The following is a 26,312-nucleotide window of genomic DNA, read 5'->3' as shown; positions in this document are numbered from 1 at the left end:
AAAGTCAAATGCAGCCCCTACACACACAAAAGTTTGCCCACCCGTGATGGATAGTCCCATTCATGTACCTTCAGCTCAGCAACACAGCTCTCCTGGATGACTTCAGACTTTGCAGTCAGAGGTAATTTGGTGCGGGTCTCCAAATTCTGTCATTTTAAAAACATGCACTTTTTAATTCTCAACCAAACACTGAACCACAACATGGTTCAGTATAACGCATAGTAATAGAGCGGAGACATAAATGCTCAGTGACATCACGCAATCTTTGTAAGCACTGGTTCGAAATGCTTTGATTAAATCATTTTAGGGCAGCACACATAATGTCATCATTATGATGATAAATTCTAAATGTGTAAAAAAAAAAACTAAGCATTTTTGAGTGGAATATGAATTTGCAAACCACTCATATGGAACCGTGCTCTTACGCTCAACATTAATCAGTGTATGAATTAAATAACATCTTACAGTAACATTCACATGGAGCAACCTACTGTTGTTCTGCATTAAACTTAGCTAACTGCCAAAATCCGTGTACCACTATGATATTTGAATACTATTGGACATCAAATGTAATGCAAAATAAATAAATAAATAAACAAAATGTAGCCTCTTGTTCTAGTAAATATATTATTATATATTTATTCTTATTGTAGTTTTGATTTATCTATTTTAAACGGCGGTTGAGAAATTGAACCATCACAGCACTAAAAAGCAGCACTGGGGCCCAGGTAAACTCTGATAACAGAACTCCAAGACATTCATACACATTTAATAATGTGGCTGTTAAGGGTCAATCAAAGCTGAAAAGATAGTGTTGTTTAAAAAGCAACTAACAAAAAAAGGTTAAATTGTGTGTATCTACTGTGGTTTTCGGGACAGATTAAAGAATGGAACCATATGTGGCACACAGGACATATTTTGACCCCCCCCACCCCCACCCTGACTTAGGTTACCTTAATGTGCGTGTTTTTGAAATGAAGAAGCTGGTTCAAACACACGATGAATATGCCCATGGGAGGATAGATTCAAACCCAGGACTTCAGAACTGTGAGGCAAATGGGCTGAAAACCAGTTCAGGGTGTAGCCCCCTGTTGCGATCGGCTCCACCACGGTATTATCCTCTTCTCCTGAAGTGTGTGATGTTAACATTAGATTGTGATCATCATCATCTTTAAAGATTATGGGACTGACACAAAATAAGATTGTATTTATCACAACTAACATTTTAAAGTGATTTTTTTAACACCCGTATCTGTACATCTACCTAAGTACAGCGTGTGGGTAATTTTGTCAACTCTATCAGAATGCTTTCAATTTAATGAATGAATGAACGTTCTAACAGGCAAAGAAAGACATTCAACTGAATATATGTTGTCAAAATTGTGTCCGCGCGAGGGCGACTCGTAACCAGGACAAAAGTGAAGATAGGGCTGCCCGTTGGAACTTGTTGTAACGTGCAACGCCTCGTGAGGGCGCTGTACACCCGTCTCTTGATGCCTGCTTGAATCGAGAGCTGTTTGTCCCTCTTCCTTTCCTGTAGTCACTCATTTTAAGTCTTTCAAAAATGAAAAGTCCCACCAGGTAAGGCGCGTTTATCGGGTCGTTAATAACTACCCCCTGTCAATGTTGTCATCTTTAAAAAGCGATATTTGTGTATATGTCTGTGTTTTGGGCGGCCTATAAGCGCCCACAGTACACGTTTGTTCTGCTTCACACTCGTTGCCATGACGACGTGTACCAGCTCAGGCACCCGTTAGGAAATTAGCTCAAAAGTAGGATATATTGTGTATTCTCTCGAGGCTGGACTTAACGGGTGAAAGTACATGTCCCCAAACTGGGTGATTAACGTTTCTATACGGTGTGTTAAGTGTTTTCGCTGAGGTACGAGAGGGGCCGAGCAGTTCTTGATTTTTAATAACAGAAGCTCGAGGCTGCTGCTGCTGCTGTGACTTGATAGAAATGTGCTGACTTCTCTGGCTTGTCATTGCAACGGAATTGGGACTTGTTTCTGCCACTGCCCACATTTCTCCAGACGTCTGCCCTCGTCGCCTCCCAAAGGCTGAGGGCACAGATTGGCTTTAACCGGGATTAAACCAATGAGGGAAAAAAATTTGAATTTGTTGGCCCTTATCTCCCAGCAACATGTGGAGGGCTCTGAGCAAATGGCACAAGTTGATCTTTTGCTTCCCTTTTGGCAAGGCGTGTTTTCATGCCAGATGACACTTAGCAAACATGACGACTAGAAACGGAATTCTTGAAAAGGTTGGGGTGTAAATGAGTTGTGTTCAGAGACTACATTCATTTTCTGAGCAGTGTAGTCGTGTGGGGCTAAAAGTCAAATCAAAACATTACTTAGGCTTCGATGATATTATGAAATTGAATGAAAGAGCCGTTAAAAACAAAAAACAATTATTCTTGAATCAGATTTAAGCTTCACTTTCTCACATTCATAATATACAACTAAATGAAGTGTTCCTTATTTACCAAGTTGACTGAACATAAAAAACATCAAGCATAACATGCGGCGGGTACAGAAATTGAACACACCCCAGTTAAAGAAAGGTTTTAAGTGAAAAAAAAAAAAGACCATGATAAACCTTTAACATGACTAATATAGATAATATGTTGTTTACTGAACAGCTGAGATCCACTGTATGTTGTGCATCATTAATCTGCATATCACCAGAGAGAGCAGCACAATGGTCCATTGAATTGAAGCAAAAAATAATAAATAAAAAAAGGTCAAATGATTAAATTCTTTACATTACTCTATGAGGCGGCCCGGTAGTCCAGTGGTTAGCACGTCGACTTCACAATGCAGAGGTACTGGGTTCAATTCCAGCTCCGGCCTCCCTGTGTGGAGTTTGCATGTTCTCCCCGGGCCTGCGTGGGTTTTCTCCGGGTACTCCGGTTTCCTCCCACATTCCAAAAACATGCGTGGCAGGCTGATTGAACACTCTAAAATTGTCCCTAGGTGTGAATGTGAGCGTGGATGGTTGTTTGTCTCTGTGTGCCTTGCGATTGGCTGGCAACCGATTCAGGGTGTCCCCCGCCTACTGCCCGAAGACAGCTGGGATAGGCTCCAGCACCCCCCGCGACCCTAGTGAGGATTAAGCGGTTCGGAAAATGGATGGATGGACATTACTGTATGTTTTCAATTATTGAGTACCATTTTCTTATTTAAATAAATGCATACATAAATAGAAGTATTGGAAAACAAACAGTTCTAAAAAAATACATACATCTATAATATTAATAATGACACCTGAGCTGTACACAATACATGTACTGCATTGGACTAAAACAAGTTTCAACTTCTTGGACAAATAAAAATCAAGTAATCAAATTACGCAATTAGAACAGTATTTTTTTGTTTGTTTGCGTACCACAAGAGGGAGGCTGTTAACCACTGGTTTGAAAATCACTGGTGTAACACGTGACAACAATCTCCTGTGTTCTACATGTCTTGCAAAGCTCAACAAAATGTATCAGATCTTCCAAAAGAATGTGGCAAATTCTGATATGGCCTGATGATGTTAGATTTGAAAGTCTTTAGCCACAATTTCAAACGGTATGTTTAGTTCCAAAAGAGCACTCCACATCACCAGAAGTATGGTGGTGGGGATGCATCATGCTTGTGTGTTTTTCGTAAGCCGTAATTGTGGTACAGGCACTTATGAACACTTTCAAATAGTAGTCCTTTTTGGCAAAATCCTTGAGCTGAAGATGAAGAGGAAATTCACCCTTTCAGCATGTCTACATCAAAACCAATAAGACGTCTTTATTAAATTGGCCGGGCCAATCCAATTGAGAATCTGGGCTGTGACCTGCAAAGGACTGTGCACAGACGGTCCCTCCACTATCATGGGCATTTGGAGGACTTTTACAAGGAAGAATGCACAAACCTTGCCAAGTCAAAAGTCAAGATATGCCTTGCTGAAGGCTACACACAAATACTGAAAGGTTTACCAGTAATTAAAACAAATTGCAAAAAAAAAAATCGTCAAACAATTGAAACCTGCTTTAGTGTACATTTTTCTCGTATGTCTTAGCTTATCCAGAATCTCGCTCCACATTGTGGCCAATGGTAGAATCCAATCCAAGTCAATCACACCCCTATTCCTGTCAAGAAATGTGAGTCATCATTGTCGTATTCTTTTTCTTTTCCTTCGCCTTCTTCCTCTTCTTAGTCCATTGGTGGATTACAGCTCTTTGGTGCATACCACCACTTACTGTACAGGAAGCACAAAACGATTCCATCTATCATCATTGGAAGCAACTCTGTTGTATTCAGCTCCGTGAGCAAACACACAGGCAGAGCGTGTTTCTATCAGTTGTCAGCAAAACGGGCGTCTGTCAGTGACGGACTGAGAGGTCCATCGGTACTTGACCCGGTTAGTGACGATTACGCTGATGGAAGAAAACCCACCCCAGTTAGTTCTAAACCCATCGTTTAACGTTTATACATGCGCATGCATATATGAGCTAGATGATAATTCAATATAAATGTATTGCGATAGATACAAGACAACATAGACTTGCACAACAATTACAAGCACCTTAGAGGAGATTTTGAATGCAGCCGAGTCGCCGAGCTACTCGTTTGCCGACTGAAGACACGAAGTACTGTAGCTGAGCAAATGAAGAAATGTGTGCACACACGCACACAGTATGACCAGTCGACTCAGTACAACTCTGGAATAAGGTTAATTTGTGCATACTTACCCAATCAAACACTTATGAATAGATACAACGTGTAGAATTAAAAGAGTTCCTTGTCTTTGATGTGTTCTAGCTCTGGAGTTAGCCAGCTCTGAGACCCTGACCTTCAGCATCTCACTCAAGTCACAATCAGGCAAGTAAGACATGAACGTCACTTTTGGCATGACTGGAAATAAAGAGGCCACAAAAAAGATAAAGTCGTCCTACAACAGTTGGTCATTCATAATGCATTCCAAGTATGAGTTTGCTCCACTTATAAGGCATGAACATTGAATGACAGTGAATCTAACTATCATCAATACTGTTTTGGGGTCGTGTCTTCAGCAAATAAACATTGACGGTGCACTCCTGGAGAAGCAACTTTGCACATTCCTTTAAAATTTGTTTTACCGGCAAATATTTTGAATGTTATTTTTCCTCTTAATAGTTTACCTTTCTTTAATTTGATCTTGATTTGAGTGAATTGGTTTTAATTTAATCTTTAGTCACTGTAATACTTTTTCTAAATAGATATCAAAAATCTATACTTATCAATACTGACTGACTAACATAGGAACATATAGTATGAAACATTTTCAGGTACATTGCTCAGCCCTACTAAGCGCATTATTTAGTCTTTATATCGACCAGTTTCTTTACCTTTTTCCTAGTTGTGCTGATCTCTTAATTAAAGGTTCTATATTACATGTTAAAATAAAACTAATTCAGTCATTTATCTCCGCGTTATTTTGAATAGTAAAAAAAGATATCTATTTTTGAAATCAATCATGATCGATATTAACCAATACGATATACTTACATTGTGATACACTTTTCAGCCACATTGCCCAGCCCTAAAATATGGGCTGCAGTTGGGAAATGCTGGGAACAAAATTCAGGCCGGAAATATTTGCTGAAAAATAATCGTAGACGGGTTGGTGTTGCAAGACGGAATGGGTGCAGCCATCATGCATTAAAAAGTTATCATCGTTCGGCCGTCATGCGCCGACACTTCGTCGGCGACAAGGTGCGGCAGTTACGTGCCAAAAAATGATCGGCGATGGGAAGGGTTGCAAGGGGTGACGGCTTGGATGCGCAGAAATACACCGGCCGTTCGGGAATACTAACATATTTTCCTGAAATTCCAGATGGCCAACCCGTCCCTGGGCTCCAGCACACGCGCAACCCTCATGAGGATAAGCGCTTCGGATGATGGATGGATGGACTTGATGCAATCAGGGTTTTTGGGGTCCATCAGCGATCAGAAGGTTTGAAAAAAATTATACTCGATTACCGATTCGATCATCACATTGAAGGAGGAAATTATGATTGATTATAAATATTGTATAGTTAATTTTAAATATAAGTTTACTTTATTCTGTGACCATGCTCATTACTCAAAACACTCAGATTTCGAATCAGTATTCCCTACTGAAATGAATGGAAAGTCCAGCAATCCGTGATAGCTTCCACAAAAAAAACAAAGTAATTTGTGTTTTGCAATAATAGTGTACGTTATAAAAACATATTATGGAACAATGGAATATCATGTGTACGTAACATAATGTGTGTGGCTTGGCCACCTGGCGGCAGTGTTATATAGACAGACACAGCGAGTTTCACAAATGACTCAGTAAGCTGCAGTGCAATAATATTCGTACATTTTTGTAAAGGATAAAGAATAAATACCTGTGAGTGTTGTTATATTGTCTGTCTATGTGTGTTGTGTCACTATGTGTGTTCAAATATCTGTTGCTCAAGGGTTTCAACACGACACCGATGCTATTTGTTAACCCGTCTGGTGTTTGTACTGTTTTCTAAGTTCAAGCCAAATGGACTTTATTGGGGCAAAGCTATGTGGTTCTATTAAACACAAAACAAGTAATTCTTTGATGTTTAGTTTGACAGTAAACTACAAGTGAACGTGGCAGTAAAACTTGACGGCTCTTTTTGGAGGAATGGTGGTGGAGTTGGACTTGATTGTATTATCCTGAGATCCTATTTGTAATAGTTTCCCTCTATTATCTAGTTCACTACGGCGAGCAAAATTCAATGAAATGAATTTGCACTGTTTTATTGCATCGGAAGAGTTTGACTACACTGGTGTACCAAATGAAATGTCCACTACATTTTCCTCAGTGATGTTCGGCGCTTCAGCGTGACGTCCTCGCTGTATCAGATTTAGACGGCAAGCTTTGATAATCTGCCTGCATGATATTAGATTTCACCTCATCACTTGGTGACGAAGATGAGTGCTATATTTGCATTCTAAACATGCAATTTCTTGCCTCATCAGGTAATGTAATTCCACGCTTCATTAGGACTGTGAAGTTTATCATTTGTCATCAAAGCCAAGCTGTCAATAAATGATTAAGTTCCACATTTGGGAAATGTAACTTTTGGACTCCAGCTAAATTGATTGAGTTTACACGTTAATTGCAGTTAGGAAGAGAGACTTTGTTTGATGTTGCTGCTGTATTTTAGTGGCTGCTATTTTACAGCCAAAGTGCTGCTAGAACCAAATGCGTTCAGCTATTAAAGAAAACAAACCTCCAGAGAGTCTGTACAATAATTAAAGTGTTAGCTCGATAATGTGACTGAGATTGAAATGCAGTCGGCCTGGCTAGTATAAGATTGAAGTTTCATTTCCACATGCCGCTGACTGATCAATTACAATGGATCGGAAAATTCTACACACCCATGTTCAAAAATGAGACCAAGATAAAAGATTTCAAACTTTTTTCACCATAATTACAAAATGTACGTTTGTCAATTATGCAAAAGAATGAGCATCATGCATTGTTTTTCTTCAGGTTGAACTTTTGAACATGTTCAAAATTTGATGGAGACAAGAAAAACATTCAAACTGTTTGCAAGCGTCGAGTGAATGTCTTTGCAACCTTTAACGAACCCTGACAAAAACCCCCAAAGCAAAACAAAAAAACATACATTTGTTGTTGTTGTTTTAGTTTGCCTTTGAAAAAAAGAACCCCCTCCAAAAATCAAGAGTTTTACGGGTTTAGGTTACATTATCGGTGGAAAACATTTTGAAACAATCCATCTTGATCATTTTTTGATGTCATAAAACATGGCATTGAAACAGAGGTATGTCGACTTTTTATACCCACCGTATGTTTAATATTTCTGGAAAATTGTGACAAACGCATATTAGAGGCATTTTGTTTTCTTTTTACTTTTTCAAAGATATGCATTCACATAGTTCTAGAGTAAATATTCATATTCCCGAGTTGATGGGGAAAGAAAGTCAGACAATCAAGGCTAACCATTGTAAGTTCATGGTCTATTTGTTTCAAAGTGTGCTTGGACAAGAATGTCCCGCACTCACCGGCCGTAACCAAGCACAATGCTTTTTCAACCCATGTAGAGTGTAAATAAACAGTAATTGCTGTCTGACGGGATGATGGAGAGTGAACGGACTCGAATGAAGTATGGGCTCCAATTACTTCCTGCCGAAACTGGAGATGAGACAGAGCTCAGTCAGAGTCTGCTTGGCGCGACACGGATGTTTGCTCTTTGCTTGTTTTATTTTTCCTGCAAAGGGAACAAATATGATTAGTTGTAATTATTTTGTCTACTTCTCTCTGCTACTTTTAGGTCAGTTTTGGCCCAATAATAACAAAGCATTGCAACAATTGACTTTTACACTTTTTTAAATCAAATTAAACTAGGTTGATACATAAAGGGCACACGAGTAAATCAATCCATCCATTTTCCAAACTGCTTATCCTCATGCCTTATTAAACACCCTGTAAAGGAATTGGACCTACGCGAGGGGAGCGATTGTGCAAGAAGAGTGCATATTTGAAATTATACAGTGAAACCACTGCATACTTGAGATTCGGCATTCACAAATTCTCAAAAGCAAAGGCGGTGGGGGGAGTGCTTTCGCTCAGACTCGCTGTTTGAATCAGCTGAGCCTTTCAGAGACCACTCAGTATCGTCAATATTTTGAAGCAGCTATAATGCCTCCTCTACTATATGTTTTTTTTTCTAGAGACCATGGTGACTTTTCTCGAAAATCAATGCCGCTGCTATAAAGTGGCTGCTTTGGAAACCCAGCTGTGCCGTCCCAGCGTTGCAAGAATGACTCAGAAATGTATTTTTTAATACAATTGTGTGTGTGTGTGTGTGTGTGTGTATATATATATACACACACACACACACACACACACACACACACACACGTACATACACATTCATACAGAGTCTGAAAGTCTCGAAAGGCCATGGAAACAATTTAGTTAGGTTGGAGACGTTGGTCAGCGCTCATGATATCGTTTCGGCCAGCAGAGCTCAGAACTGAATGAATGGTGATGGATTGTTATGCCATTACACTTAAACTGAATTTGATTTATGAAGATAGTTTTGTTTCTCCGTTATTTGAACCGCTTTATCCTGACTAATAAAGTTGGGAGCATGCTGGAGCCTATCCCAGCTGACTTCGGACAGTAGGTTGGATACACCCTGAACTGGTCGCCAGCCAATCACATTGCACACGACAAACAACCATTCACACTTACAATCACACCTGACGGAGTACCCGGAGAAAATCCACGCAGGTACGGAGAGAACATGCAAACTCCACACAGGATGACCGGGGCACATGATCTCTGTGAGGCAGACATGCAGTTTCTATGTTCTTAAATTGATATGTTCCAGTTATTTATTTTGCATACAATTACAAAGTTGCAATTCTATAAAGCATATGTTTTCAGTAGGTTCAACAGAATAATAAAATATCAACTCCTTTCAATTTGGAAAATGTATTTGTCACACGATAAATTTGACTAGCTTGGTCATTGAATTAATTACATTCCTATGTAAAGGTACCAACCCAACTGTATCTATGAATAGATACACATGCACAGTTGACACTATCAACGACGTGTTTACTTGACATTACCTGAGTCATAAGAATATTTTGCGTACGCTTGTGTGTGTAGTTAGTGGCAATGGACTTTACCTGGTTGGTAGTCAGCTGGTATAGTTTCACTCGAGTTGCTCGCCGAATCGCCGTGATGTATTTCATGAAGGACAAAACGATCAAAAATAGCAGTTTGTTGACGCAACGTGATTATGACGTCACGGCTGTCTTTGTTGTTATGTATTTTTTTATGCTACCTTTGTTCGGCGGAGCGCCTTGCCCAGGTTCGCGCTGGCTGGCCGAGAAATGTGGCTTCAAGCGAGTGAAACATGCCATCGATTTGGTGTCCTCTTATTGGCGTTGTTGTTTTAGTCGTGAAAAGACGAGCTGGAACAACACTGGTAGGTTGACACTTCCTCGGAAGAAATAAGCTTTTTGTCACCTGTAACCCAACTCATCTCGTAAGGGCTAGTTAAAATATATTTGTTCATTCGACTCGGCAAAATAGCCGGTATAAACTAGGACACGGCCTGCACCTTATTCGGACATAGATGTAACACGTGATTGGGCGCAGCTTCTGTCTATCAAAATCATTAACCTATCGGATTGAATAAATGAGGTAAAAAGTACGAGATTGACAGTTCAACTTCAAAGATGCCTTAATGAGCCAGGGGTAAACCCGAGCACCGCTCTTTATTTATTAAGGAATGTTGCTGATAATACAATAATGATCATTTTAATGTTAATATTTTTCATTATTGTTAATGTACCGGGTGACCCAGTGGTTAGCATGTCCACCTCACAGTGCCAAGGTCGTGGGTTCGATCCCAGAGCCTTCCTGGAGTTTGCATGTTCTCCCCATGCTTGCGTGGGTTTTCTCCGGGTATTCCGGTTTCCTCCCACATTTCACCCCAAAAAGTAATATAATGCATGGCAGGCTGATTGAACACCCTAAATTGTCCCTAGGTGTGAGTTTGACCGCGGATGGTTTGTCTCTGTGTGCCCCGTGATTGGCTGGCAACCGGTTCAGGGTGTCCCCTGCCCACTACCCGAAGACAGCTGCGATAGGCTCCAGCGCGACCCTTGTGAGGATAAAGCGGATCAGAAGATGGATGGATGGATGGATGGGTATTAATGTACCATTTGTTTAGAAAAGGATGTGTATAATGTGTTATTAATTGAATAACCAATTGTTTCATAAATGAATAAAAATGATATATTTTAACTAACCTATTTTAGGGACATTTAAAAAAAAAGGGATAAAATATAATCATGCAGGCAAGGACAAATCATATGAGTCAGAGAATTTTACAGCCTCTTCATTACATTGAATTTCAGGAAACACCATTTTATTCCTTGAACTGTGAAGAGCTACAAATGACACATTGCAAGTTTTTTTTCAAAATACTGTTTTCTTTGTATTATTTTTGCTCAGAGGTATGTGATGTTTTTTTATTATTATTATTATGTTGCATCACATGTGTATTTAAGTGTGATATTAGCGCTCTTCTGAAACTGTATAGTTATGCCATTTGGATATTGCCTCAGGCATTTTAATCAGTTATTGGATAATTCTGAATAGGTAACCCAATCCCATTTAACTGAGGAACTGAGACTAAAAGAGCCATCACCCTATCCGTAGCAACACCGGAAGTACCCAGAACCTGCCTCTTCTGGTTTCCACCACCTCACTGATACACTTATCACACGCATCTACCTTGCACAAATGAGATATGATTGTAGTGATTGGAATTTCCAGAGGCTGTCACAATCATTTTGACGTGAAAATAGACAGGAGATAATGGGAAAGACAGGCCTGTTATTAGAGCTCTGTCAGGGCTAAAATGATGCACCAGAGTGAAGAGGTTAAAGACACAGCTTCCTTGTTAATAATTAATTGCTTTGCGCATGGTGGATCCACTTCATTGCGCCCAGTCATCACTTGATAATTGCTTTACATTTAATTTGGCTACAGAGACTGTTTTTCAAGGTGGTTAAATTGCACTTCAAGTTAATATAGGCTCAGACAGAGACAGCAGTTTGGTCATAGACGAGTGATTAAAAAATGACAAGCTACACTAAAGGTATTAAGTGTGAGATTGAGTCAGAGTTACTCATTTAATTAACATAGCTAACGCAAGAATGTCGTTTGAGCTGATAAGAAAAAAAATCCCGACACATACCTGCATACTGTAAGTTACGTACATCGGAGAACAGGTCCTTTTTTTCAAAGCATGGGTTAGTACCCTTTTCGTTTGAACTGAAACCTGATCTAGAAAGTGTGTTGTCAGATATTAAATATGTAGTTTGCTTACTCAGAGGTGGTGATTTTACACCACATTGCAAAAAGTTCTGCTTTAGCAGTTCAAGGCATTTTTCACAGTTACCACAGACCAACCACTCTTGAAGATTATGTTTCCATCCATCTATGGTCTGGATGGCAGTCATACTCACTTTGCCACCTATGGATAGTTTTGAATCTATTTTTGAGCTAAAACTATGAATCGAATAACTGGAATAATTTGAGCACAAAGTATTTGCAGTGAAAATTTCTCTACTCTTTTGCATACTCACACACTAGTCCGCGTAGAAATATTGTGGCAAGGCAGGAAGAAAGAGTGTCTGAAAGACAATGTCCAACGTTTGTCATCATTTTACACATGGAAATAAGTGAACAAAGTGCAATGTGTCTGCTGCAAAAGAAACCTAACTAATGTAGCTTTACACTCATTTGTTGGCTCCCACGTCACTCACCAGATCAGGCTCCCATCTTATAAAGCCACTGGGGTGTCTTGAAGCTAAAGGAAGTCGATTCCAAGTCTTGACAGCAGGGCAACCCCTCCTTGCATGCTGGAATCATATCGAGATGACAATCTTGATGGAACCACTAAAACCAAATACAGACCAACCTCATTAATTTAGGGGAGGACAACATTTTGTTTCATATTACTATGCATCCCATCCTTGATATCTCAAATGTACATTCACCAACATCAGATACATTTATACTGTCTCTGTAGGATAAGTAGGAGCAATTGCTGTTGTTGATGAGTTTACAAAGTGCTGGTGAATTTTTAGTCAGTATTGTGATCTCACAAATTTTGTGACAATTCAATGTAGTTTATATTGTTATTGGCCTAAAATAAAGTCTTTTTCTCAGAAAACAATAAACAGAACCAAATACTCATTATTTATAATAATTATTTCATTTGTGGAGTAGTATGGGACGATCTTTTTTAGCTTAGAATGGAGAAGTTTATGGCAAAAAAGAAGTCAAAATATTCATTTTGGCTATTATTTTAAGAAGGTGACAATATTCTGTATTATCCCTTGGAAATAACCTCACTAAACATCCATCCATCCATTTTCCGAACCGCTTAATCCTCACTAGGGTCGCGGGGGGTGCTGGAGCCTATCCCAGCCGTCTTCGGGCAGTAGGCGGGGGACACCCTGAATCGGTTGCCAGCCAATCGCAGGGCACACAGAGACAAACAACCATCCACGCTCACATTCACACCTAGGGACAATTTTAGAGAGTTCAATCAGCCTGCCATGCATGTCTTTGGAATGTGGGAGGAAACCGGAGTACCCGGAGAAAACCCACGCAGGCCCGGGGAGAACATGCAAACTCCACACAGGGAGGCCGGAGCTGGAATTGAACCCGGTACCTCTGCACTGTGAAGTCGACGTGCTAACCACCGGACTACCGGGCCGCCCCTCACTAAACATATAAAACACTAAACAGTGTAGCACTACTTGAAAAACAATTACACTATTTTTTTCAGATACTTTTGTTTTAATTGATTAGCACTAAAACAGTCATTATAAACCAATTAAGACATGACAAAGAAAAATAACAGCACTGTTTTTCTGTCTCTAGATGGCAGAGGCAGCAGTTAGTGGCTTCGGGAAAAACACAGCGGCTAAGGGCATCTCGGAGAGGGATGTGCCTCACATTCGTCTGGTTGGGGATGGCGACGTGGAGGTAAAGTGAGATTTTATTTTATTTTTTACATAAATCAGTCACAGTCACACAACCTTTTTACATCTGCAGTACAGGCCATATGTATCAAAAGTTCATTTTGTTGCTGTATACAGGAGCTCACATTACTTGTACACACAAAGCACTATTGGCTAGCCTTGCGTGAACACAGATAATGAGTGGGTTAATTAGACCTGAGATTGAAACCAAATGCAGACGCAAACTCATCATTTGTCATTTGAATAGAAATTGCTATATTCTGTAGTTCCGCAGATTGTGGTGGTGGTGGGGTTGGGAAGGGCGGGTGGGGGCGGGAACCAATACGTTGTCAGCATTTTAAATTGGCACAGCGCATACGGAATTCTGGTTAATGATTAATCCAAAGCAGTTTAATGATCCTTCATTCCAATAAAATATCACAGTAAAAATTATTTGCTGTCTGACGTGTGTGAGTTGAAGCAAATGGAGATTATAAATTTTGATATTTTCTCATCCCCATAGGATATATACATGTTTGGAAAGAAACTGGGCCACGGAAGTTACGGGGTGGTGTACGAAGCCACACATATTAGGACACAGACCCAATGGGCCATCAAGACGGTTTGCAAGGCAGAAGTGAGTATCATAAAATGGCATGAAGTGTTTAATCCTGTGTGGTATGTGAAATGTATGTGCAGCGGTAATGTTCAAAGTGTGCACAAGCCTCAGGTCCTTAGGTCACTGGATCCATTACCTATTTATCTTGTGTATGTTTGCGTGTGTGTTTTTGCATTGCATTTTTATGTATTAAAAGCGCTCTTAATAACGTTTTAGTGATTGATAATGTTGCGGTGGCTTAAAATAATATTCAATATACTTTTGCCTTATTTTTGATGTTCACTCGAACCTACTACACTACTGTATGTTAATGTTGGTCATTACTGTGTTTTTATTAATTAATTAGCCGGGAAGTACAAAGATCAAGATGCTGGAGCAAGAAATCAAAATACTCAAACAAGTCGACCACCCTCACATACTACGCCTGGAGGAGATCTATGAGACCGCCCAGGTAAGCTTTGCCGTCGTTTGCATTTATCATCATGTCCAGGGACGTTCAGACATATTTCGACTTTGGGTCGTGAGGTGCATCTATGCTTCCTCCCAAGATGACATATTTGATCACTGAGCTGTGTGTGGGAGGTGAACTGAAGCAAGTGCTACAGCAGAAACAGTTCCTTCCTGAGGAGGAGGCGAGACACATTATTGGATGCTTAGCTGACGCCATCACCTACCTTCACAAAAAAAGTAACACGTTTCTCTTCATTGATACTTTGAACCAGTGCACCTCTTTAAGCATTGATGTGAAGCTTTGTGACACCCCGATGCTTGGATTCGGAAAAAAACAGCAAACAACTTTTTTTAAGTGTCAAGGGACTGCTTTTAGTCGTATGTCGTCAAATTTGGTTTGTTGACCTCAGTGGTCCCTCACTGTTGTGAGGCAATCAGTGGCTTTAGGCCGGTAGGATACATTGCATGTTTATGTCAAGTAATTATATACTGTATGTGGGTGTAATAATAATATGCTTCTTTCAACTTGCAGACATAATGCATCGGGATTTGAAACTTGAGAATATTTTGGTGAAAAATTCTCTTGATGATTACAATGGCAGGCTTGACATTAAGGTAAGGTTACAATTATTCTAAAACTATACACCAAAGCTTCTGTCTCCTCCTGTATTTGAATATGCTTCACCCACCATTTCCACTATATTTAGCAATAACTAGATCTCATTATGACAGGCTCCCTCTGGTGTCAAACACCTGTACAAAAGTAAAGGCAGTGTCTTCAAACAAACTACCAGCTGAGCTCAGCATTCATAACAAGCCAACAATGCAATACCGGCCATGCAGGTTGAAAGGGAGCATTTCTAAACATATACAATTTGGGAGAAAGACGTGTTATCTTTGTCTGCTTGAGTTACATGATCTGATTTGTGAACCTAAAAAACATTGCAAAGAAATGGCTTTCATGCCAGCTTCCTTATTATGTGTGAATAGGCTTTTTTTTTAAACTATGTAATTATTTGAATGGAGTTTAGGAAAAGCATAGTAGTCAAACTGTAAGTTCTGAGGATCTGAATATCTGTTGTTGCTGCAGTCTACAATATTGTTGGATACTCCTGGACCCCTCATCGGGGCTGCAAATCTGACCCAGTACAACCTCAGTGGACATAAACTTTGCGGCACCTGTACAAAAGAATGGCATTTAAATATTTTCATTTCTGTGCATTTCAAGAAAGGTTATCACATTTCAGGTTAAAAGAATGGCATTTTAGGGTGTTTCTACTGCGATCAAATGTCAAAAAGGGTCAAATACAATCAGAACAATATGGAAGCGTAAACTGGCCAATGCACACTGGACTTGTCGTACAAAGACGAGACAACAAAACATTTTTTTCTCAGATCCCTATGGAACAATGAGATGATTTGCTTTTCTCCAACCAGGTTGCAGACTTTGGCTTATCAGTGAAGACTTTGGGTGTTGGAAGTGATAATATTCTGTCAGACATTTGTGGCACTCCAGTCTATATGGGTATGTATGACAATTGCATTCCCTCACAGTGATGATCATCATGACGATAGCAAGGGTGGTATGAGCTGCAGCGTGAACGCCTGCAGCTGTCTTTGATTCTACCGCCGGGAGGCCTGTGGTGGAACTTAATGAGCTGGGATTGTAAATGTGATATTGCCATTTTCAAATAATTCCATTTCCCTAATTATAGCTCCTGAAATGATGAGCCAACGCGGTTACACACACTGGTGTGACATGTGGAGCGTAGGAGTCATTATGTATATTTTGTAAGTATACACAGTGAAGGCTTATGTTATTCATACCCAGGCCAAATTTGGAGTTGAAGTTCACCACTTATGGCCAACAAGAAGGCGCGCTATAGCCGCCCATGCCAGCGTGAAGACCGAGTCCACATGCTGGCTGTTACATCGCATTCCCCCCCGAATACCCATGCCCCGCTACACCCCAACCATCCCATCCCCCCAGCTCGCCCTCGCACTTCTGCCTTTCTCTTGATGAAGTGCGAACACTCATGGCTGAAAATGAGGCGCTCTAGTCTACGTGCTGAGTCTCACGTCTGACCCCCCCCCCCCCCCCCCCCCCCAGTCTTTTCTCTTTGTGACCTGTATGCACTCGCAGCCAACAACGAGGCACATAAAATGTGTTTGGAGAATCTATGGCATAGATTATGCGTGAATATCCTGCAGAATGGTGCAAAATATAGTGACTATGTTTAGCTGCAGTCAATAAGCCTTTAAATCCGAATATTGGCGAATATTGTCAGTATTCTGGTTTGTAAAAGCCATGTATACGCGCAAAAATCTAAATATGCTTTTACTCTGGTTTTCACATGAGACGAAAATGACAAAGTGTGTTTATAGACAAACATGTACGTGTGTATAAGGCGTACATATATACAATATTCACATACATACACTCTTCATGCATCCATGGACTATGAATACATGAGTCTCATCTGTCTCCTCCAACAGGCTGTGCGGGGAGCCTCCATTTATATCCAAATCAAAAGAAAACCGACTTAAGGAGATTAGAACAATAGGAGTCCAATTTTCTTCACCCATCTGGGACACAGTCAGCGATGCAGGTGACACTTTATCACAAATGTCCGTTTCTAAAGACTCACAAGTTAAAGGCAAAATACAGTACATTGATGTTCAAATAAGAGGGGAACTTTTGTGTCATAGACAAGGTTTGACAAATGCCCTGAATGACTTGACTTTGTCAACAGCCAAAACAGTAGTGACGTGCCTCCTGAAAGAAAACCCTGCTTACCGCATGTCAGCTAATCAGTTACGGGACAACCCGTGGATTACAGTAAGACACCCGACCGACTCTTCTGACTGCAGTCACAAAGCACCGCCGGGAATGGAATGAGGGATGCTCACTAGTTACTTTGTTTACAGGGTGACACCAGCACGCCCGCGATGCCTCTCAACGCACTGGAGATGATGCACAACTTCCACGAACAGGAGAAGAGTAAGATCATTTAACTTGAAATGAATCAAAAATACCCGTTGCACATCCTACTTAGAACTTCTAAACTTTATTTGGAATTTATCAGAGGCTCTGGGTGGTAACTGTGCGTTGATTCCCATTCAATGAATGTTAATGTGTGAATGTGATTCTGAACACAGCCACAGCAGTTATACAAAGTACTGTATTTGGGAGGCCGGTAAATGACTGGACGCCTCGGCCCGTTTCAAAGAAGGTGATGTCAAAGCCGGTGATCGATGTGGCGAATATACACCGTTAACATTTAAACTTGTTTTTATACATAGTCACCGTTCTACCACCACCAAGGCCCCATGTCCTTCGGGAGTCAAAAAGTACAGTCAGGTGGCAATAATTTCAGCAAAAAAGTGCACTCAGCGCTACTCGTCCAAGTCTCCGTCAGATAGAGGAAATGCAGGTCATTGGAAAGGAAGGACTCCCTCAGGATAAAAGTTGATGACTGGACATTTAAAAAAGCGATCCTTATGGGAGTAGCGGGACTACATGGCTCTTTTGATCGACAAGCTCAGGGGAAGCTCCCTCGGGAGCTGGAGGTCGACGTCGAAGTGCGGAGGGCAGCAAAGCCGAGGAGCCACAGTAAAGCTGACGACTGGTGCCAGGCAGAAATTGACAGGATCCAGGAAGCGCCACGTCAAATTAAATCCATGCATTCGGGAAAGAACCGATGACAAAAATGGTTTTAGCTTCTGCTTTAGCTTCACCAGCCGACTGCCGCTTTTGCCGTGGCAAGGCATTCACAATGAATGAAGAACGTGAATGCAGAAGATGTCGGAACGAGGGCAGCGTCTTCTCCCAACCCTGTTCGACCCGAATACGTATCAGAATGTCCGACGTTGTGTTGAAAATTCAATAAAGATTGGCCATCATAAACACGCAGAGACTCTGTCAGTACAGCACCACATTCCTCAAACAAACGAACCAGTTTCAAGGCCATCTTCTGCTGCCATCCATGACAGGTACGCAGGACCCAAACCCAACCCAGGACCTCTCCCGTGTTGCCAGAACTGCTTCACCAGTGTCACCCAAGGTCAAAAGCAACGGCTTGAATCATGATGATCTCAATGACTCTTGCTGCACTCCTTCCACGTCCAACAAACTGGTACTTTACACTCATTCACTAGATCCACACGTGCATTTCCTTACTGGGGATCTGTATGGCTCTCGTGTAAACATGATATCAAATTTCCATTTAAAACAACGACTTGCCTTTCAGTCAGCTGCATACGCATTTTACATTCGAATGATAAAGGATGCCGTGCTTAGCAGTTCCAATTCACAAACATAATATATCACTTTCACTCCGCCGACAGGTACACAACCAGATAAAACGGAAATTCCCTCAAAGTGGAAAAACTACAAGAGAGGACAAACTTTATTTGAGTTCATTTAAAGCATTTGTTTATTACGTAGGATTATGCACCAAACTACAAAAGCTATTTTCACAACACTTTGTGGAGTGGTGTAGCAGGATGTGAAAAAAATTGGTCCCCTGCCCCCTTTTTATTTATGGTTTGTACCCTTGTCTGTTACTCTTAAGACCAAAGAGGGCAGCGGCCATCAACAGGAAAAAGAGAAAATCATTGCCGGGGCAGTTCAGGCCACCACACCACAGGTACAGTATGTTGGACTTTTTTACTGACTCTTTCAGATCCACTCTAGTGTGCATTACTTAGTTGTTGCTCATTGACGGCCAACATTTGTCTGGCATTCACAAGTCTCGGGAAAACTCCATGCGCCATGATTTACAGTCGACACTCCCTGGCTTGCTGCGCACACATGCGCCACCTATGTGTTTGTGTTAGAAGTCATTACAGGAGAATGTGTGTAGGTAAAAGGTGCGGAAGCCAGACACGTAAAGTAAATAAAGACTTACGTACTATAGGGAGAATATGGCCCAAAGTTGTTTTTGTTCATTTGATCCTATTAACCCACTTACTATTTGTGGGAGGTCAATTTGACCCCATTCTGTGTTTGAAATCTCTAAACATGTGAAATATCTGGATATTTTTTGCCCATTTAATATTTTATAATTATAATGGCTTGTATTCATTTTTTTAAACACATGTCCTGTTTGGCTGCTTGTTTTTGAAGAATGTAGGATCTGTCCCCTCTTTAAAATTTCAGTCTTTTCTGGTCAACAGCAAAGTTTTTAGGAAGGTTTTTTGTTTCTTTCATAACCTATCATACTATTTAAATGCGGACAACTTGGTAAACATAGACTGGGTTACCTGTATAAAAACTAGAAAAGTATGAACATTTTACATAACTGTTCTGGTTGAGGTCTTTTTTTTTGGGGGGGGGGGGCGATTTTCAAGTTCAAAAAGCTACTTATGTAGTAGACAAACAAACATAGTAGGGCATGATAAGCTAGACTGGCCACAGATCCAAAGCCAGATCCGACGGCCAGAATCAAGCTGCCAGGCTTGTACAAACATGGTATATGCTTACCAGACACACAGGAACTTGATTTCTAACCCTTTTCAAATTGCTGGGGTCAAATTCACACCAACGATAAAGATGTTGGTACATTTTTTTGTAAAAACCTTTCTTGGATGTTACATTTTTTAGGGGACAGAAGGGTTGAAGCATCAAGTCTGCATGTTGCTTACTTTTGTTTTCACCGCTAGATGGTGCCAAATTAACCTTTCACTAAAGCAATGAAGACATGACCATGTTGCTGCTGTTTTTTTCCCCTTTAAATGAATGTGATTGACAATTGTGTTACGTAAGATGAATATGAATCTGATCCCCGCAGACTGGCGTGAAACCCCGCCCACAGTCGAGTGTAAAGTTGCGCAAGTCTCAGCGCAAGACAAATGTCAACTCGGTGAAGAAAGCAGCCTCTCATCAAAACGGACAGAGATCTCCTCCATCTCCTCTAGAAGTATGACTGACTGGCAGGGACTGTCAAATCAAGACTAAAGGCACAGAGGTGCCTCACAGAACAAAGAAGGACCTCAAAACTAGATTAAGTGTTTGATGAAAAAAATGATTTGAAAGAGATTTCCTGTATTTAATGATACGGTTTAACAGGGATGTGAACAAATAATGCGATCCGGCGGGAATGAGTAGAGATACACTTGTAATGGCAATGCCAAAAAGAAATAGTACGATGCTCTCTGTGGCCTGTTCGTGCACACTTGCTCAATTTCTGCCTTTGATTCAAATGCTCTCTTTTCAAACTGTCAGAGAGCTGCTGTTTGTTTAACAAGAGACTTATCACTGTGGCTGTACCTGTAGTCTGTACATACTGTCAACCGGTTTTTAATGTTTGAGTCACAAATATATTTCAGATGTACCTAATGACGAAGCCAGTGTGTGCACTTAATAACTACCGTATGAATCCAGAATCTCTCCTCTGCTGTCCTGTTTTTGCCAAAGGGCCTCAATCTGCGGGACAGAGCAGATTGACTGCGCAAATGTTTACTTTTTCACCATCGGCTGTTGCCAGGCTGCCCAAACAACACAAGGGACTCTTTAAGGTATTCAAATACACTTCTCACATACAGAGAATATCGAACAACTGTCCACGGTGGTATGTGAAAATGACTCATTTTAAAGCAGCAAAGGCTGTTGATGAGAAATGTGTTTATATTATGTTAGCATTCAGGAAGTACGGGGTGCCAAAAAGGCTCAATGTTACAAATAGATTACGCCTCTATACTCGGATCCTTGATCCAACTTTCTGTGTCTCCATAAATGTCCTTTGAGGACTTCCTATTTCACGCCCCAAAGGTTACTCTCTAGAACTTCATATTCATGACATTAAGATGTTTTACTGTTGAAAATGCATGCTAGTCAAGCTCAGACACCCAGCTCTGCTCAAGTATGAGACCCCTCCAAAAGTATTGGGACACCAACATTTGTTTTTGTGGTATACTGAAGATGTTTAGGTTTCAGATCAAAACCAATGTTAAGAAGTCCAGTTTTTATTCCTTGGTATTTACAGCTAGATGAGTTTAACAAGTCAGGACAGAGCCACCCACTTTTCAAATTCTCAACATTTTTGGAACTGACATGATTAGAGTGAATAACATTAACATTTGTTTGCATTAGCCTTACTTGCAATAACTGCATCAAGCCTCTTTACTGCAGCTACCGGTACTTTCAGCTTCTTGGGGTTTCTCTCTGCAGGAGGTGAAATGCACGCTCTCTTGAACTTTTTCGCCCTGGTGAAGTCCTTTGTTGTGTTGGCAGTGTCTTTTGGGTCATTGTCTTTTTACATGACGAAGCTATTCCCAATGAGTTTGGATGCATTTTTCTGTAAATTGCCACTGATAAGCAGATCCTTTCTTTCTCCATACTTTGGTCGCACCATCACTTGGTAGAGGTTAATCTTTGCCGCATCAGTCCATAAAACTTACAAAACTTTTGTGGCTCATCTCTGTACATTCTTTGGAAAATCCAATCCGGCCTTCCAATTCTTTTTGCTCATGATTGGTTTGCATCTTGTAACGAATGTCTATTTCTTGGGTCTTCTTCAAACAGTGGGTTGTGATCCCTTCACCTCTGCCTTGTGGAGGTTGGCAGTGATGTCACTGACCGGTTGTTTCTTCACAATATTTCTGTCATCAACTGTGGTTGATACACTTTGGCTGACCATGCTCAGTACACCGGTAGTTTCTTTCTTTTTCGGGACATTCCAAATTGTTGTACTATTGGCTATGCCCAGTGTTTCAGCAATAACTCTGAGCCATTTTCCCTGTTCGCTCTGCTTCCAAATGGTTGGCTTTTCTCCCATTGACAGCTCTCTGGTCTTCATGTTTGCTTAACAGCAATCACAGTTTTCACAGGTGAAACCCAAAGTCAAACGCAAGCGCTGTCTGTTATTGAAGCAATCATTCGTAAAGGCAACACCTGAGCAACTCACAACACTCATTAGTCACATGCTCCAATACTTTTGCTCACTTGAGAAGTGGGTGGCTTGCAACAAAAGGTGCTCTGTCCTGAGTTGTTTAACACATCTTCATGTCAATGAAATAAAAGCTGAAATCCGAATGTCTTTCGAATACAACAAAAACTAAAGGAAGTGACCTTGCTGTTCCAATACTTTGGAAGGGGACCGTATGCCAAAATCTTGAACAATGACACTTTTGTTCGATAAAAACTCAATATAATGGTTTTATCAAGCAACATTTACCCAATTACGCAGATCCTGAATGAAACGATATCCCAACACTGTGGCGGGCGATGGGGATTTTTCTTCTGACGCGGTGACCTCTCAATTTCAAACACAGCTCCCACTCGGTGTCAAAACAGAAAGACTGTCACACAGGCTGGTTCTGCTCCGTGTGAATGCAGAGGATTGGGACTGGAGGGCACCACGGCTCTAATCTTGTTTGGAGGCCGTTGAAAGCAGCCGGAGCTACTTTGAGGGCGCTTCCATTCAAGCACAGGTTTTTTTCCGCCGTAGAGAGAATAATCCCTCGCATAGATACAACATTAAAGTAGCCAAGCAGAACACACAGAGGCTGAATTTCAAATCCGTCCATTTGCATCTTGGAAGTGAATGAGTGCCAGTAATGGGGCCTTTTTTTCTTTTTTTTTTTTAAGCCTGTGTTCAAAAAAACAAGCTGCTATTTGTTTGTATTGCACACAAGAAACGACGGCTGTAAAACATTTATCAAAGTTCAATGGGTTCTTTTCTCCTCACTGTTTTGTTCGGAGAGAGCAAACCATGAAATATTAAGATTCTGAAGACTTTATTGTAATTGCGAAAGCTGGTGTTTTCTCACTGGTATGAGTCATTCTTCTTTGAGGTTGCTGAATTCATTTCCTGGAGATGATGCTGAAATTTACTTCCTGTATTTTGGACATTGTATAATGGCAAACTGTGATGCTGTGCATTGTCTCACAAACGAATCAGCTTTTTTTGTTGTTTGTATTAAAAATAAAGAAATGGCCAAGATGTACGCCGTCCCGTCTTATTCATAAAAATCCAGGTATAAAAAGTGATTATGCTTTAATCTCTCATCTCAATGTATATCACTACAGCATCCACATTTTGTGTTTTATATACCCCAAATGATTTTCCTTTTTCAAATATGCAGCGGATATAAAAAGTCTACACACCCAGGCTCAAATGCCAGGTTTTTGTAATATTAAAAAAATGAGACCAAGATAAATCATTTTTAAACTTTCGACCATGAAGGTAACCTGTAAACCATGGCTTGAGCTATAAAATGGGACAACAAAAACATGTCAGGAAAAGCCTACTAGAGCAACAGAACTTCGTGGAGTGTTCATCGAGGGCACTTTAAATGGTGACAGGTGTGTACTGACTCCCATTTAACATGAGTTTGAATGTTAATTCTGAACAAAGCCACACCCCCTGTACATACTTGTGCAACCACATTTTTATGAATCATAAAAACATAGCATTTGATATGAGCTTTTAATGTCCATTGTAATTTGAAAACGATTCACATCTGTGACTATTTCAACCATTCGTTAAGATCCTGGTCACGAAGAAGAATTGAACATTCTAGACAAGGCAAAGCAGGAAAACCTTTAAGAACTGTATTAAAGATCCCCCCCGCCCCCCCAAAAAAAGTATAAAAATAAAAGACAGTTTACTAACATTACCAAGATACTAAGATAAGATGAAAAATGATTTCAAAAATATTTTAGGGAGCTCAAATGTAAGCATGAAAAAAGTATGTTTAAACTGGAGTTCAAACCATTTATCTGTCCATAATATTTAAAATGTCCTTACAGTACTTTTTTGTAATTGTAACAAAACACTCGTGGAACTTTCATGTCAAACAATATTTGAAATACTTTTCACTGCAATTTGCAGTCTTTTATTAATTCTTGCTTCATTCCAAGCTAAAAAATACACAGTCCATTCTCTATTAAAATTTTGGCCTGTTTAAAAAAAACATTTGGAATGAAGTGTTTAATCGAGTAAACGTTAAGACGATCTTAAGGTTTAGTCCTGACAACACAAGACTTCAGCACACTGTTGTCTTTTTGACATGTTAAATGAAAACTAAAGGAACAAAAAAATCAAACTTCCTTGGGAAAGCAGACGTCCAGTAAATCTGGAACAATTGGACACTTTTACTTTGAAGGTGGGTCCAGATGTATCATGGTACTGACACAAAGTATTTTGCCCCACCCCCTCAAAAAAAAAAGGTGAGGAGGCTTTCAGTGACTTGAGGCCACAGTGGCTCATTTAGGGGTGTGAATTTTGGCAAACGTGAGCAGGCAAAGGAAATTACAAAATCCGCCGGGATGGAACGAGATGTACCCGTGTGCCTCTTCCCCCAAACGCTTCCACCCTGACAGATGGAAGTGTGGGTGGGTGGCTTGATGGGCTGCAGGGATTAAAACACTGTGGGCCCTTTTTGAGACCCTGAAGACTGTCACTCTGCCAAGGTGGGGTGTACTGCACTGAGTCAACACTGTGTGTGTGTGTGTGTGTGTGTGTGTATAGCGAGTGCAGGCGTGTTAATGTCAAAAGAAGCAAGGATGCTTCCCCTCCCTTGAACCCCCCTCTGCTCTTTCCACTTTTATCCAATGAGCAAATCGAGGGGTGGGGAGGGGATCAGCTCAGTAACCTTAATTGAGCTCCTTTTAATTAATCAGCTCTTCTGCAGAGGCCCGATACCTGCAGCGGACCCCCAACCCCCTTGAACGCCACCTTTATTATGCCCCCATTGGCCCCCTCCACTTGCCCAAACACAACATCCCCACACTGCTGCTGTGACATTGCGGTAATGAGGTAACACAGCCACAATGTCATGGAAGTGTTGTGGCCACGTTATCTGTGTGAGCTCATCACACATGCTGATGATCCTGATCCCCTTCCGTGTTTGTGTTGCCTTCCGAGCACAGGCGAACGCGTTCGTATGCTTCTGTACCTCCCCTGCAAATAATTAGCAGATGTAATTAAGGAGTTTTTAAAAGGCGACTCGGGCTGATGGAAAGAGAGGCTGAGTGGTCACGAAAAGCGGGAGATTTCCATCAACATTTCTCAGTATTATGCGAACATCAAGTCATAGGGAGAAGGCAAATGGTTTTCTCAGAAATTTGAGCTACAGTACGTGCAGGCATTGACGCAGGAGACTGCGGAGGAACAATTACTCAAATTCAAATCAACATGCTAATGTAGTAGAATGCAGCTGTCAAATTGGAATAGATAGATAGATGGATAGATAGATAGATAAATATCACCGTGCAGGGTTCAATTCCTGCCTCTGGCAGGTTTGCCTTTTCTTCCCGTGGCTGCGTGGGTTTTCTCCGGGTACTCCGGTTTTCTCCCACATTCCAAAAACATGCATGGCAGGCTAATGGAACACTATATGCTCCAATTATCCTTGCAGCAAAGTGAGGTGAAATCTCCTCTTAGGAGTGGCCTAATAGATACACTATGTTCTATGAATCCCTTGGCAGTTCACGTAATGTTCTTGGACCATTAAAAGTTAGCAGTGCGCAGTGTTCCCTTTTAACTGTGTGGCCAAGCCCGTGCGTTGCTACCTAGTAGCATAGCAAAACAGCCCACAAAATAATTACATAAATGCATTAAAAACAAAACAAAAAAACTAAAAGCAGATACTGTGTAACCGAAAAACTGGAGCATATGTGTCAAAATTGTCTTCAGTGCAAAAAAAAAAAAAATCTTGAAAATGATGTCTTTATGTCATTTTTGTTTATTT

General features: G+C 40.7%; 1 protein-coding gene across 1 annotated transcript; it reads left to right on the top strand.

The window, feature by feature from the left end:
* Nucleotides 1-5,849: 5,849 nt before the first annotated feature.
* stk33 (serine/threonine kinase 33) lies at nucleotides 5,850-21,126 on the top strand. The gene is made up of 14 exons (XM_086108159.1): nucleotides 5,850-5,969; nucleotides 13,467-13,571; nucleotides 14,070-14,183; nucleotides 14,512-14,616; nucleotides 14,714-14,852; nucleotides 15,148-15,230; nucleotides 16,053-16,140; nucleotides 16,331-16,406; nucleotides 17,112-17,224; nucleotides 17,369-17,454; nucleotides 17,544-17,616; nucleotides 18,609-18,751; nucleotides 19,190-19,264; nucleotides 20,408-21,126. The coding sequence occupies exons 1-14, from the start codon at nucleotides 5,850-5,852 to the stop codon at nucleotides 20,540-20,542; spliced, it is 1,455 nt and encodes a 484-aa protein (XP_085964285.1). The 3' UTR covers nucleotides 20,543-21,126.
* Nucleotides 21,127-26,312: the final 5,186 nt, after the last annotated feature.

This window comes from Hippocampus guttulatus, chromosome 3, assembly GCF_054856545.1.
Source record: "Hippocampus guttulatus isolate MCC_2025c chromosome 3, RoL_Hgut_1.0, whole genome shotgun sequence".
NCBI classification, from domain to species: domain Eukaryota; kingdom Metazoa; phylum Chordata; class Actinopteri; order Syngnathiformes; family Syngnathidae; genus Hippocampus; species Hippocampus guttulatus.
Note: the sequence above shows the minus strand (reverse complement) of the source record. Positions and strands in the feature narration are given on the sequence as shown.

Excerpts from the sequence above, each read along its gene's own strand:
- stk33 (XM_086108159.1), top strand. The coding sequence starts at position 5,850 with ATGGCCAACCCGTCCCTGGGCTCCAGCACACGCGCAACCCTCATGAGG. Across the intron at positions 14,617-14,713 it reads AGATCTATGAGACCGCCCAG|ATGACATATTTGATCACTGA; the intron begins GTAAGCTTTGCC and ends CTTCCTCCCAAG. Across the intron at positions 14,853-15,147 it reads CACCTACCTTCACAAAAAAA|ACATAATGCATCGGGATTTG; the intron begins GTAACACGTTTC and ends TTCAACTTGCAG.